This window comes from Spermophilus citellus (genome assembly GCF_964194105.1).
Source record: "Spermophilus citellus genome assembly, chromosome: 17".
Classification (NCBI taxonomy): domain Eukaryota; kingdom Metazoa; phylum Chordata; class Mammalia; order Rodentia; family Sciuridae; genus Spermophilus; species Spermophilus citellus.
Window position 1 is genome coordinate 66,929,580 of NC_138199.1, and position 15,994 is coordinate 66,945,573.

Sequence of the window (15,994 nt, forward strand, 5' to 3'; positions counted from 1 at the left end):
CTTCAGTGGAAAGATAGACAATCACAATAGCTGGTTGACTCAAAGCCACAATCTCTTCCTTCTCAGAAACTCAGGAAAGCACCTCATTTGTCTCATTAAAAAAAAAAAATTAATCGGCACTTAATAGTTTAGATGCAAAGAACGAAAAAACATTGTCCTCAATGAATGCCGCCATCTCCCTTTTCCTGGGTACTTCATTGAACACAAGGCTCTCAAAGCTTACACAAAGGGTCTCTTTATTTATTTATTTATTTAATAGTCATTCAGGAAATAGATACTTAGGAACCCTTTTCTTGCAAGTCTTTCAGCAGTGAATTAAAATACCATGGGCCCCTCATAGGATATAAAGTCAGTAATTCCAAGGAAAATTTATTAATATCCCAATTAACAAGAATTGATATTTTAAAGGGGATATAGTACATATTTGAGATAAGAATAATCTGACCTTCAACAAAGAAAACACTAAAAGAAAACATCTTTAAGGGTCAGTTGGAGAAGGGAAAATGGGAACAAAACTGGCCCACCAGGAAAGCCCATGCAGATGGCCGAGGAAGGTGGTCACATTGACTGGCTGCAGCACTAACCCAGGAGGGACCATGCTTCACGCAGACGTCTCGTCTTCAGAGGCTTGGCTACCATCTGCAATGAATGCCACTATCTAGGGCCAAGACTAGAAGAGTCACTCCTCTGGCTTAAGGTGTCCCTGTGGTTGCTCATTAGACAGACCCGAGCCAGAGTACTGACCCATCCTTACTCGTGTCCAGCCTGCACCCAGGGGAAGGTGCACCTACCAGCCAGTGGCCAACACTGGCTGAGAGAAAACAGGAGCCAGTAAAGACCAGGAAATATGCATCACTTAAACCAGCACATGGAGCAGGCACTCTTCACGCTGCCCACTATGACACGGGGCTGCGTGTTAAAATCCTCTGTAGTGGTGTGTGTTTCAAAGACAGTCCTCTTTGAAGATGTTCAACATTTCTTTGGCTCCAGTGAGCAGAAGCCTCAAAAGCCTGAGGAATTTATGGCCTCCTTACCTGCCGGTTCAGTCTTATGGACAAGATGTTGCTGGAGTAGCTGTAATTACAGATCTCTGTGCCCTTCTTGAAGTGATACACATTCATCTGCCGGGGTTTTGTGTGACTGACCACCACCACCAGGCTGCTAGAGAAGAGGCGCTCCACAATGTACACGTCAGGGATTTCATCTGGGAGGGAAAGCAGCAGCAAGGTCTCAAGAGGGATCGCTACACTGGGCATAGTGTATGCAGGGTCACTAATGGGCTCGAGGTCTTGCTGACTGGGTGCCCTCGGTCAGCACACACTTACGGTGACCCACCTCCCCCAAGGGAGTTTTAACCATGTCCCACGGCAGCGCTTCTAGTCCTTTCCTTAAATATCTACAGCAAAGAAGACACTAGTGACTGGGTCACAAACTCAGGATCTCCAGAGCTACTTCGGGTGTGTTGTGCACAGTGGTATCACCTCTCCAGGCCCAAGGGCTCCACTGTTTGCTCCATAAAGTACATTTGGGAGGTTGGAACAATCTCAATCTATCCTTGCCCTGTGAAGGTTTTGAAGGAGTGATTACCTGGAAGTCCCTATATTCAGAGTTCTTCTTGTCCTGCTAGAGGGATACCACTCTTGGGAGCTGGGACAGTAACACAGTTAATTCTGTACCCTCTCCCCTTGTGCTGTGCTGTCCCTCCCTCTCTGGAATCCCTAGCCTATTGAAGACCACCTGGACATGAGTATTATGATCAGGAAAGTACTACTGTTCTCAGGAGTAAGGTAGATCAGTAAGCCTTCTGAACATCAACAGGTAAGGTGTCTTTCTGAGACCACCTGGTCACATGTGTGCCTTGCTTGCGCTTGGGCAAGTCCCATAGGGAACAATATGAGGTGCATACAGAGCGAAATATTCACAAAAATGTTAAAATAACTTCTTAGAAATAAATTAGGAACCCAAAATATTATTTACTAAATCATTTTCTTCCCAGGAAACCGAAAGGCTGTGTATTCTTCACTATCATGATGGTATTCAGAATTACCCAGAGAAGACCAGAGAGTCATATCAATAAGCTGCATTATTTTTAATATTCACTAGAAATAATTCAGCATCTAATATGGGCCATGTAAATAGGATAGTGTTGCTTTATTGAAGCAAATGAAATTCCACCCTGATTGAATGGGATCAACATTCTGCAGTGCCAATAAAATGTTGGGAAAGAAGTCACAAGTGACCTTTTGGTTTGACAATTAAAAAAATGGATGACTGTGCATACAAGTATATGGAAAAGTGTCAGCAATTTGATTTCAAATGAAGGATCTCTTAATCAAGAAAGCAAATGTTACTTAAGCTAGTGCCAAATTTTAATAAGAGCTTCCTCAGGCTTTTTTTTTTTTTAAAGCAAGTGTATGCAGGCCTGCAAAATACTGACTCCTTAAGTTTGATGATTAAGGGAGTGAAAACCAGAAGGCTGAAGATTAAAGTCTAGAGAGAGGATTTGGTTGTCCCTGAGATCGCTCTCTTCTCCTCCCCCCACCGCTCTCTCACACACACTTACTGCTTCCATGGACTTGGTCCAGTTGCTCCACAGAACTCAAAGAAAACAGCTTGTAGCCAGCTTTGGTTCCAATTGCTAGGGATCTGAGGAAGATAATGACAGTGTGGGAATTACAACAGATACTGTATTCCAACCACAGATCCATCTGAAAAATAGATACCCCTTTCTCCCTAGGCTCAGAAGATGCAGGTAAACATCCATCTTCAGGGGCTCAGATCCTCTGTAACTTTCTAAATGGCAAAACACACTGTGGCAGGCAGTCAGGTACAGTAAAAGGAAAAAGATCAAAAGCCATATATATATATATATATATATATACACACACACACACACACACACACACATATATATGAGACACTAGATTCTGCATCTATATGTGTATATATATTATATATGATATATATATGTGTGTGTATAATATATATATAAATGGTGTAGAGATAGAAACTGCCTGGGTTTTGTTATCAAAGTATGGAACTTATCAGAGATGACATTTGCCCAGCTGGGCAGGTACAGAAGAGATGGAATGTTTAAGACTATTCATAATAGCTCCCCTTGCAACACATTGTTGTTTGAGATGCACTTTACCAAGAGATAAATGATTTTTTAATGACATTTTTGTTTTTGCATTTTAAAAAGAAACACATGTGCCTAGTAGAGTAGATCATTGGTAAGTAAAATTGGATAGATGCTTCCTTTTATCAGTTTCCAAGAAAATATCCCTGGTAAAGTATATAAAGTACTTTATAAACTTATAAACTCAATTGGGGAGCTTAACTGAATTTTATTTTTTTAAGTTCAAGTACTCATGTGCAGCCAGGATTGAGAACTCTCCTTTGTGCTATGTACTATAAAGCTATTATTACAACTAACAAATAAAATAAAAACTAAAAACTTATCTAGTTCAATGTAGGCTTAAAAAAAAGAAAAGAAAAATCTAGTTTTCTTAATTTTTTACTTTTCAACCGGTGGATGAAAGCAAGGTGTGATTTCAGATTTTCTTGTTCTCATGACAAGAGCAAAACAGGTTAACTTTGTCCAGCTCCTGGGAATCCCCACCCAGCTCCCTCCCTCTGTGCTCTCAGCATTGCATGGATGACCAGACACTTGCACAGAACAAACTCAGAATAAGCAGCCTGACCCTGGGCACTTCCACCCTCAGAAGGTGGGATGTCAGAATTGAAATGGACCTTAAAATGGTTTAGTCCGACTCCTTCATTTTCAAACAAATATATGCAAAGGTGAGATTCGTCCTTCCCAGGGACACAAACATTAAAATAAGACACGTACAAGCCTGGGTGCCAAGGCTCTGGTTTCACCATCTTAAAAAAGAGGTCACATGATTTTTCCCTGGAATTTTTTTCCCCCCATCTAAACATTAGCTCTTTCCTGAGACACGGGGACAGGTGATTACAGTCAACTTTTGATCAACAAGGTAGCTGGTTCTTTCCTGTAGCCCTTCCCATCACCGACCCGTTGAATAGCTAAAATGGTATCTAAATATTTGCATGACGGCAATAGTACAGTTAGAAGTGGAGACTGGTGTCCAGAACCGCAGACAAAACAGAACTGTAAAAAAGCGAGGAGCCAGGTGCAGTGACACTCCCCTGTAATTCCAGTGCTCAGGAGGCTGCAGGCAGGAGGATCGCAAGTTTGAAGCCAGTTTCTGCAACTTAGGGATACCCTGTCTCAAAATAAAAAATGTAAAAGGGGGAGATGGAGCTCAGGGCTAAAGTGTGCCTGGATTCTATCTCCATTACCAAAAAAAGCAAGCAAGTGAGGAATATCTTAGAACTTGAAAATATATTCTCTAAAGATTACTAAATTTTCTTCACTTAAGTTTTTGCACCTACATATAGACACATTTAGTTGCAAGCTAAGGTTTGTAAAGCTTGTAAAGAAAAATAAAATACCGTAACTAGAGTCTTATAAAATAATAATTAATTAATTTAATTAATTAAAAGATTTATCTTTTTTTTTTTTTTTTTTTGGTGGTGCTGGGGATTGAATCCAGAGCCTTGTGCAAGGCAAGCATTCTACCAACTAAGCTTTACCCTCAAGCCCAAGATTTAGCAACTTTTAAAATAATTTTCAAAATGTAAGCCCTGATCTTAGAACTGAAGAATTTTGGTTGTTTTGGTTTCTGAGACAAGGTCTTGCCATATTGCCCATGCTGGTCTCAAACTTGTCAGCTCTAACGATCCTCTCACTTCAGTCTCTGGAGTGGCTGGGACTACAAGTATGTAATACTGTGCCTGGCTCGGAATAATTTAATACATGTTTTAATGTCTACTGAGACCCGGAATCAAGGAATTAAGACTTAGACCTTATTTATCCATAAGACCTTCCAACAGAAACAAAATTATTTTTTTCATAATATTGAAAAACTGATATTTGACAGACAACTTCTGAATTAATGTAAATGACAATGAATTGCATATATAATCATTCAAAATATTTTCACTAAGCACTAAGCAGAACATAGAAACAAAATTCTTATCACTGTTCATGGGAATGGAGTTTGAGGCAAATACATATAACTAATCAAATTTAAAAATATATCCGAGGTATATAACATAGGGCCAAGCACAAAGTTGTAACATAGGACACTGGTAAGGACTGGTTCTCTGTACCTACCCAGCTTTTCTAGACATACTGGATTCTAAACTCAGCCTATATTTATAGAAAAAGACACATTGACATCTCTGAATACATTCAGTAAGGGGCTTGACTTATTTTAAAATCCAATGTCATACGTTCCGTGGCTCAAATTGACTGTGTGACAAGGACTTTTATTTATAGGTGAGACAGAGCTGCCCAGCAGAGTCTTCATCCAAGAAAAGACGACTGACAGTAGGAACTAAGGAAGTTAATTTTCAAAGCACCCTACAGTTTTGAAAATAACATTCAGATCCAATTGCTATAGAAAGCTGGAACTGACTCTAGAATTATTTAATAACTGCAGCAAAGAACTGTATATATTTTTTCAGATCTAATAATATCACAATGCAGAATTTGGAATATTTACTACTTAGAAGTAAACTAACTGCTTTCCTTAACCTGTGTTTAATTGAGAAGAAAAACATCACCCAGGCATTTCAACAGACACACTCTCTTGCAAAATATTTCTTACAAAACTTAAGAATTTTATCTGTTCTATCATGTGGGTTTCAACCCATGTGCAGATCTTAAAAACAGTTCAGTAGATTGCAAGCAGCTTAAAAAAAAAGACATGAAAAATACCAAAGGGTATTGCACATAATATTTGCAAATATTTTACTATATGGGTATTGGGAGATGTTCTAATATGTGATTTTTATTGTGGGTTGTGGTCAAAAAAAAAAATTGAAAGCCATTCATCTAACCAAGCTGTCAAGCTACTTGATTACACATACAGTTTTTTTTTTCAAACAAAGGCATATTGTTCAGTACAGGGTGTTTTTAAACAAACACAAAGGGAAAGGCAACCAGGGCTGCTTATGGTACTGGATGGCCTTAATTACACCACTGAATGTTCAATATTAGCATAGCTCAGCTAGTCCCCTGACTCCAGACAAGGAACACAACAGAAACTGGTACAGCAGGAAGTGGGAAACAGGGAAGTGGCCATCCCTGCCTGATCTGCCTGATGCTCTGGGTGCACATTCCAAAGAGATTATTCCATATGGTCCCCAGGACTGCTGCCATGAAAAGAAGGAAAGAAACAGGCCTTTGCTTCTAAGACAACCCTGCATATCCCGAAGCACAGTTCAGTAATCCCCAGTTCTGTGACCAAAGTCCAAAAGTGAACACCAAAGTGAAACATTAAAAATCTACTCCAGAGCAACAGGCTGGAGCTCCAGCTTCCGGGAGAGAAAGCAGTCAGGGCCCAGGAAAGGGCCCCTGGACTCCCAGAGGGGATTCTGCGTGGCTGGCTGGGCAATGGGAAAACAATCAGAGAAAGGAAAAGGTTTCTTACATCTAAAGTGGCCAGAAGAGATGCTCTGCTCTGGGGCAGGGATAGGCTGCCTCTTAGTAGAGGCCCTGCCCAGATGCCACGTTGAGATGCTCAAGGACAAATGGGAAAGTTTTTCCTGTACTCCCATCTTCCTGGGCCCTAACTACATCGTCTCGGGTTAACTTGCGACCTTCCCCTCCACTTCCATCTCCTTTGTTTTGGATACTGCCCCTCCTTCTCAGAACCCCCACACTTAGGTCACTAGCTTTCCCACCGCCCTGTCCTTCTCACCCCCCCCCCCCACATTCCGTGGCCTCCTCAGCTCCACTCCTTTTGCTAACTTCCTCCCTTCATCCTGTCCAGCCTCTCGGCAGGCGGGGGGTGTCGCGGTGGATCAAGCCCCACCGAGGGAGGGGGCCAACAGGACCCCGATCCCTGCGATGCAACAGCTGGCAGTCCTGCCGAGGCCCTCTGGCTGGCAAGCCCGCGCCTCTCTCGCCACCAGTCGCGTTCTGGACACCACCCTTAGGTCGCTCGCTGCGTTCTGTTTCCCACTTCCCCGGCAGGGGCTGGCGCCGCAGCTTACGTGCAGTCTTGGTTGAAAGAGAAGCAGCTGAGCGCCGCCTCGACCCCGCCTGGGGGCACGTCCTTGGCCTCGGCCTCCATCGGGGGCTCGACCCGGGAAGCCGTAGCTCGGAGCCGGCGACAGCCACCTCAGCAGCCCGCCCGCTGCGGCTCCCGGGGGCCGGGGCGCTGGTCACGCCCACCCCCAGCCCCGCCCTCGAGTCGCCCCGCCCACTGGTCTGGCGGAACCGAGCAGCTGACTGGGCGGGGCTCTTCCGTCAGCCACCATTGGCCATGAGCCCAGGCCGCGGCGGGAGAGCTCCGCCCCCTTGACCAATCCGCGGCGACTGTGGGCGGAACCGTTCTTCTAAAGACCCGCCCCCGGATCGGCGACTAGGCTCTCCATTGGTCGAAAGTGCGTGAAGCCGAGGCAGCAGGCCACGTGGTAGTGTTTTCATTGCCAGAGCCACCCAGCTGAGAGCGAGGAGCCAAGAACTGGAGCAGCTGTGGGTGGACTTGCCGGCTGCGGTCTGGCGTCTGCGTCAGACCGCCGCGAGGAGACAGGCGGACGCGCTGCTTCCCACCCCACCCAAACCCCGGTCATGTGTAACCCTTTGCCTATTAAACTTACGGAATTTAGTAGACAGGGTTAGACGCCAAAGCCCCACCCTTTTGCAGAGTCCTTACACTGCTTTGAGAAAAGTTCCCCAAACAGAGCTGCTAGGCAAGGCAGATAGGAAATTATCTATTGTGCAGTTGAGAGATCTTACTAATGCCAGGCACTGCGTTAACTATGTATGTTATCTTGTTGAGTTCTTATGGAACCCTGTGTAAAAAGTATGATTGTACCCAATTTATAGAAGGAGCTATTGAAGCCCTGAGTGGCAAAACAATTCATCTAAAGTGACAATAGATGATAGAATGTGTAGTTTTCTTTCAAGAGCTGTGCACCAAATGACTTTGCTAACTGTGTTTAACAAGAGCTGATTTGTAGCTGCAAAAATGAAAGTATCCTAGGATGGAGTAGTTTGGGAAAGGGATAAAGTCTCCAAGAGGTAGCACAATTAGAAGCTCTTGTAATTCGAGATGAATTCTGACAAAGGATTTTTCTTCCCCAGGCTAAATGTGTGTTGCACCTGTATGGAATTACTCTTAAAACATTTTGCGAATTGGAAGTTCTTTCCAGCCTTGGATTTATAATTCGTGGCCAATTTTTTAATTCATGTCTTCAAATTTTAAGATGGAATAATTCTAATGATTGTTATATCGCAAAGTTTTAGATTGGTATAGTTCAGATTTACCCAAATTATGACAAAATTATATATATTCTTAGAATGGATGAGCAAAGAGCACTATATCACATAAGTGTTTCTGGTTAGATTTCTGGTTTGAGTTTTCTGAGATGCAAATGTAATAGTTTCTTTTCTCAATTGATATGTAAAAACAAAGTTCTCTGGGGGCTAAGGTTGTGGCTCAGTGGTAGAGGGTTTGCCTTGCACGTGTGAGGCACTGGGTTCAATCCTCAGAACCACATAAAAATAAATAAACAAAATAAAGGTATTGTGTCCATCTACAACTAAAAGAATGTGTTTAAAAAACAAAGTTCTCTGTAGATGCACAGATGATGATTGCTCCTTTTCCAGTTGTGAAGTATTATATAGAACATTGTAAGTGAAAAGAACTGCTGTTTGGATCTTTTTAGTTTTTAAGATCAAAGGTGCTTCTATGCCCTTCTCCCAGCTCAGCCAAAAACTGCAGTCCTTTCTGTTCTATTTAGAAAACTGAGTCTGGCATGCTAGGTGATAGGTTGTTGGGAGAACATAAAGTACATAAGGTTTTAAAAAGGAAGCTATTATCAGTTTGTTATTAAGAGTTTGGAATTTATGGGGGTAGAGACGAAAGCTTCTGTTAGTTTTTGATCAGGAGTGCTTCATGATAAAAGCGGTGTTTTAGGAAGATAGAGATCGCCAGGGTGTGCAGAACAGATTAGAAGGGGAAGAACGCCTAGAAGTTTTTAGGGGACTGATGCAACACTCTGGGAATGAAAGTACTTGAGAGGCTAATGTGATGATAGTGAGGCCAGAAGGTTAGGAAAATTTTAAGAGATGTTTTGAGGCAATGCTGTCCAACAGAAATACAATATAGGCCGCACATCTGAGCTCCATAAGTAATTTTATATTTTCTAAAAGATACATTTAAAATGGTAGAAAATAAGTGGGCAAATCAATTTAATACTACATTTTTTTAGCCCAATATGATGAAAATGTCATTTTGTCACCAGAGAGGGTCTGAGGAAGTCTTGGAGACAGGAATCTCAACTCAGGATGACAGGGTCCTTGACGTATGTGACGGAGAATTTTAGCCTGCGTCAGATATTGAGGCACATGGTTTATCCAGGAAATCAAGAAATACACAGTTCAAGGGACAATGAGGGGCCTCTTGGGACTGTGAGATGCTTTCGAGGTTCTTAGGTTGTTCTTCTAAAGGAAACTGGGTGAGGAGTGGGCACGGCAAGGTATGTGGGGATGATATCAGCCTGATGGCAGAATGGTTTATGGTGGTCTGATGGTTCCCAGGATGCTTAGGTTGATGTCTTCTCCATTTGCTGGTCAGTTGATCATGTTGGGAGAGTACCGTATATCATAGGCTTCTAGGAAAGTACTCTACATTATAGGTTCGATATCCCCTTTGATCAATCTATTCTAAAAGTACATGTATTAGTGGGATAATGAACAGTGCACAGGGCAGGTTTTACAAATGGGTGAATTACCAGTAACTTGAAGATTGTGAATGAAAATTTGTAGATGTGGGAGTAACAGACCTGAAGAAAAACTTGCTTGGGGAAGGAGAGGTCTGGGAGAGAGAACTGGCTTGGGGAAGTTGAGGAAGAAAGAGAGAAACAACTTTAGCAGCTTTCTGATTAAATTATAGTCTCTTCTTCCTTTTCTCTCCTTTTTGTCTCTTTCCCCCGCTTCTTTCCTACCTCTATTTCAATAAGCAATCAACATAAAATTATTAACAAGTTAGATTTTTCTTTTCCTTTTTTTTAGAACTAGTGTTTAAAAATCTAGAATGCATTTTTCACTTACAGCATAGCTCAGTTTATGCTAGCTACATTTTAAGTGCTTTTGTGGCGGTGGTTACCTTTTTACTTAGACTTTTTTTTTTTTTTTTTTAATGGTCCTGGGGATTAAACCCAGGGCCTCCAGCATACTATACCAAGTGCTCTATTACTCAGCTATGCCCCCAACACTTTTTATTTTTTAATCTTGAGATAGGGTTTTGCTGAGTTGCCCAGGCTGGCCTCAAACTTGCAAACCCTCTGCCTCAGCCTCCCAATTTGCTGGCTTTACAGGTGTGCGCTACTGATCCCTCTCAGTGGGGTTTTGAAGGAATAAACAGCAGGACATGGTGGCTGATGAGGAAGATGAATAGCAGGGAACAAAAGAGAATAATTCAAACTGATTGCATGGTTGGGAAAGAAGCCTATTGTGCTGATTTTAGAAACCCAGGTCTTTGGGCAGTTTTTTTTTTTTTTTTTTTTTTTTTTAAGGAAGATGTGTTTAGGTCACCATGGTATACAGTAGCAACAAAACTGAATTTTCACTGGAGTTAAGGTTAAGGCCTAGAAATACAGGCATGGGAGAAAACTGGTCACCTTCCCAGTCTCACCCTTCCTGTGAGTAGGCCCTCCTTGTCTGTTGCCTGTTGGGTGAATGTTCCATGTCCACCACCCTTAGAAATCATGCCTCAGGGCTGCCCTGGCTGGTTTTATTTTTCCTAAGACAACATATGAGTCTGTATTTTAATATAAACCTTTATTTATAGAAATCTGTGCATTTTATATAAACATATATTTTTATGTAAGTCTTTAAAATGTTGACAACTAATTCCTACTTTCCAAAAACACCATGTGGGCCAAACTAAATATGTCAGCTGGCTGGGTGTGGCTTGTGGACAGTCAGTCAGTAACCTGTGTTAGAGCTGCCAGTTTAAAGAGCTGTATCTTAAAAAATAAAAATAAAATAATCCAAGAAGTCTGTTTGTATAAAAGCCAAGGAAAAGGTAATAAATAAATTCAGAGGTGCTGAATTCATTGTCAGGCTTTTCTCTTATTTCCAGTTCTAGGCTCTATTGGGAGAGGACACTCCTAATCTGAGTGTTGGGCTTATGACATCTGCATGCTTATGACAGCAATTTCACTGCAAGATAACAATAGCTAAGGCTACTGGAAGCCGGACGTAGTGATACATGGCTGTTTCTCAGTGACCTGAGAGGCTGAGGCAAGAGGATGGCAAGTTTGAGGCCAGCCTCAGCAACCTAATGAGGATATAAACAACTTAGTGAGACCCTGTCTCAAAATAAAATGGGCTGGGGATGTGGCTTAGTTGTAAGGCACTCCTAGGTTCAATCCTTACAACCACCCCCGCTCCAAAAAAAAAAAAAAAAAAAAAAAGGATATTAGAAGAGAAGATCCATTTCTTCTTCTTCCAGTTGACACTCCTTAATGTCTATCGTTTTGGTGAAAAAGAAAATGGCTATTACTTCCAGGGAGATAGAAAGTCACTGAAATCTGGGTGAATAAAGCCAGGCCCTGGGAATTACATCTCTTTGGTAATATAAAATTGCAGGCTGCAACTCAGCTAATGGAAAGACTTCCCATTTGGGTAACAATCAGGTTGTAATTGTAAAATGCTGATGGGGGCATGCACAGGGCATTGACCAGGGAAGCTGGAAATGAGACATCCTGTCTGACGCAACCCTCCCGTCACCCAGTATGGTTGCCCGGGACACCCAACCATCTATAATTAGAGTAACTACTAGGTGAACAAAGGCCACTCCTGTCCTCTTCTTTTTATAAAATCCATTCTATTTTTATGAAATCAAGTCACAGGGAATAATTTTCTTTTTCTTTTCTTCGATGTCTTGACACTCAGAATGTGACCTGAAAAAGTTGGAAAACTGTGGACCAGCCTGGGGGGAGCCTGGGGGAGCCCTGGAGAAGGGGGAACTGGGAAGGGCCAGGGGAGGTGGAGATGGGGAGGCGGAGGGAGATGGGTCACAATGTGAAGAAAGCTCGAGGAATCAGACTGAGGATTCCAGGGTGGGGGGAGGAGGTGGGGCTGCAGGGTGATTTCTGGGAAAGGAGATGATTCAACCTGATGGGCAAACAGGGAGGTCCCCTGAGCAGAGGTCTGGCTGAGCCAGAGGCACCATTGGGCTTTTTCATTTTGTTCCTGGTCATAGGCACAGTCTGCTTGAGCCTGAAGTCCCTGTAGTGGGCTCTCCCCTCCCCAAAATGGAACCATTCCTTCCGGATTTACTGATTGAAAATGCAATAGAAGAAAGCCCCAAACAACCACCATCCTAACATTCCTTCACTTCATTGCAGGAGTTAGAAAAAAATGATATTTCACCAAAAAAAGGGAACTTGTGTCTTTATTCTCTCCTTTCCTTTGTCTTATCTTGGTTTCCATGATTCTCTTCCAAAACACCAAGGGAACTCAGGTTCTCAACAAATACTTCCACACCAGCTGATGCTCGTTCATGAAAATGGTAGCTTTCCACGTGTTCAGGACAAGGTGGGGAGGCTCGGTTATGGACTATTTGTTCCCTGGGACATCTCAAAACCAGGTAAGAATACAGAGAAGTGTTCAACCATTGGCCATGACTTAAGTTCAAGAATATAATTCTAGGTGATCCCAGGAAATGATAGACAGTGCTACATAGAAAACTAGGTTTGAAGCCTTTGACTTATTTTTTTTTTTCATCTAATGCTCAGACATCTGTCTGGTCCAGGAGTTTTAAATCCCCATCAAGCAGCGGCATAGGGTCGAGGCATGTTGGGGAGTTGCCAGAAGCTCTGGAGGTTAGTGATGGAGATGCAGTTTGTGTTCAGTTCCTTCCTCTAGGTGCCCAGGTTGCCGTTCCATGTCATTGCTCACACTGCAGTGGCTCAAAGCTAGAAATATAATTTGTGTCTTAACCTGTGCTACATTCTATATAGGGACAGAGAGGCATGGGGTAGAGAAAGGCAGGATTCTGCCAAGAGGGCCACAGGCCAAGTCTAAGAAGAGGGATGGGGAGAGCTGCAGCTTTTAAAAAGAGACCGGAGAAGCTCTGCTTAGATTTGCCAAGTGCACTACTAGGAATACTCAAAAACATCCTTGGCTTCCAAATAAAGAGTTGCCCTGTGCTCCCAGGTGGGCCGGGGTTAGCTGGTAAGTGGTGCTGAAGAAACCCTAGGCCTCCTCTTGGTCAAGAACAGACAGACCTCAGCAGTAGGAACAGAGAACAGTTCTATGAACTGGGCCCACTGTGCTGACCTCCACACACTTCCTCTTATAAAAAGCAACATACCTGCATTCCCAGCTGGCTTAAGTCAACAGTGTATGTTACATTCCTTGGCAAATGCAGGCCTGAAAGGCTGCTAAGAAGAACACTGAATTGCCCCGAATGGGGAGACTTTTGTGACCCTTTGTAGACCCAATCCCAGCACTCAGGGAGATAGGATAACTCCCTGATTATAAAAGCTATGACAACAGGTTCTAATTAGAACCCATCAGCATGAGCCAAAGTACCTAGGGTTGTCATGTACGGTGGGGACTTGAAAGTTTGATGTCTTCCTCTGTCAATCAAAAGTCAAGAAGTGGACCTGAGAGGGACACTCTGGAAGCTTCTTTGGGACCCCTAATAAAACTGGAGGGCAGGTGGGGCACGCCATCTTTCTGCTCCCTGAGAGGATCCACTCCTTCTCTTGAGAGTGTTCCCCTTTCCTCTTTCAATGAACGCATGCCTCTTACTCTGAGCCACATGTCTGAAATCTTTCTGGCTTGATTGCAGGAATTGGAGTGCAGGGGACCTCCGTGCTGTGTCAGTTTCACAGAATCCTCCAGCCCTGTAACACTTTTAGTCTTAAGATGCTGTAGGGAGGGACAAGGATTCCTCCGGATTCTTCACTCCTTGAAGATGATTTCAGTGGTTTTGGGGTGGAGGGACCTGGATGCGAGGACTCCTGAGATTCTTAGTGAACAGCGCCATCTAGTGACAAGAAGTATTCAGCAGTTCTGGGCTGCCGGGGCAGATGTTGGAGACCAGCTTGAGTGGCAAGACTTGGGTAACATCCTAAAAACCTGCAAGAACAGACCCAGAGGCTCCCTTCTGTCCTCCTGAAACCTCTTTTCTGTCCATAAGTGGAAAATTTAGAGACTTCCCTCACCATTTTCTCTCTAGAATTTTGGAAGTGGTTTGCCGTATGCATCCATTCATACAATTTTATCAAGTGCCCATTATGTGCCAGCCAGGATTTCAGGTTCTAATGACACACTGCTAGACAGAAGAAATACAAATTCCTGCCTGCATGGGTAGCGAGACCACAAGCAAGAAAAATAAAACACATCATATCTTAGATGTTAATTAGACAAAAAAAAAATAAAGCAGTAAAAGAGGTGATGGGGAGGGATGGGAAGGGGTGGAAGAGATTGGGGAGGCCTTTCTGGAAGGTTCTGTTTGAACAATGGGAAGGAATTGGGTTATGAAGTCATGTGGAGAAAAGCATCTGGGGCTAAAGAAATCCAAGTGCCTGGGGGACCACAAAGAGGCCAAGGGCTGGAGTAGAAAGAAAGGGGGTAAAATGAGAGGGAAAGAGCTCAGGCAGGCAACTGTGGGGGGTTGGGGGGAGTAAGAACCCCTGAATGTTTTAATTTAACAGAATCATCCAAACAGCTGTGTTGAAAACAAACAGAAGGAGTCATGGGAAATTCATAATTCACTTAACCACGTCAAAGGCTCCAGAAAGCCCAGTATTATATTTATTATTGACCATCATTTCAAAGTACTCTCCAGAATCATTTCCTTTCTTCCAGGAACACCCACCATCTTCATGTGGGACCTGAGAAAGTGAAAATCAGCCCCAGTCGGTGCACCACAGTGTGCTTGACAGTCATGGACCAGGCCAGCCCGGGGCCAACAGAACATTTAGTCCAAGGCTGGAAAGTCACCGACACTCACTCCTTCTTATCGGCCCTCCCTAGACCCACTCCATGCCTCTACTTCCCGATCAAAGGTTTCTGAGATGCCCGCCTTTAAAACCATCTGCTCTGTGACGCATCCAATCCTGAACTGATTCCATTTCTACCCTCCTTCCTACAGTCACTTAATAAAGAACCCACAAAAAGCCCCTTCCCATGGCCTTTTACTAAGGCACCAAGGCTCCTTTAGGTGCACATTTTCTTGTGCTGGTAAGTTCATAGACATCCACAAAGCCCATTTCTGTTGGTCTTTACCTGAAGGTGTAATCAGAACTTGTGTCTCCTCAAAGTTTAAGAAATATTGTATAAAATCATAAAAAATGTTAAATTCTGTCAGTCTAAAGCGAACCATTGCTTCCCACCATAAATGCCCTGTGTGCCAATGGAAAGCAGTGTTTGATGAATGAAAAGGGATAAGGATTATATTGTCAGTTTTTTAAAAAGAAGTATTAGATTCATTAGCTGCCCTGGTCTGTCTGAACCTTCACGTGCTAAAGCTTTTCGTTGAGCATAGGTGCTATGAACTCTGGGCTTAATCAGGCTTAATACACTCGCCTCATGCCAGGGTCCTCCTTGGACCTTCTCAGGAGATGCACAGATGCTTAGAGAAAGATCAGATTGGTTTTAGGTAAAATAAAGTACATTTCCTCAGCTCACTTGCATTGTCATGAGCAGGTGAGTAATGGCCATCGACGAAAATGTCTTGTACAGCTCATGGCAGCAGGACAGGTAGAGGACGAAGAGGAGAGATGGGAAGGAGAGAGAGAGGCCAGGTGGCAGGCTGCTTCACCCCTCCGGTGGGAGACCTGAGCTCAGGTGGTGACTGGGGATGGATGCATCATCAATAGGATGCAGTGGGCTAGCAGCCATGGAAATGAAGAGACACAGGTCAACATGTAA

General features: G+C 43.3%; 1 protein-coding gene across 1 annotated transcript in view; it reads right to left on the reverse strand.

Moving 5' to 3' along the window:
- WIPI1 (WD repeat domain, phosphoinositide interacting 1) overlaps positions 1-7,285 on the reverse strand; it is a 28,750-nt gene extending 21,465 nt beyond the window's left edge. Inside the window, exons 1-3 of the mRNA XM_081272703.1 lie at positions 7,087-7,285; positions 2,564-2,646; positions 1,035-1,204 (exon numbers count right to left, since the gene is read on the reverse strand). Of these exons, the coding sequence (XP_081128829.1) occupies positions 1,035-1,204; positions 2,564-2,646; positions 7,087-7,166 (333 nt within the window). The 5' untranslated portion in view covers positions 7,167-7,285. The remainder of the gene's footprint in view (positions 1-1,034; positions 1,205-2,563; positions 2,647-7,086) is intronic.
- Positions 7,286-15,994: the final 8,709 nt, after the last annotated feature.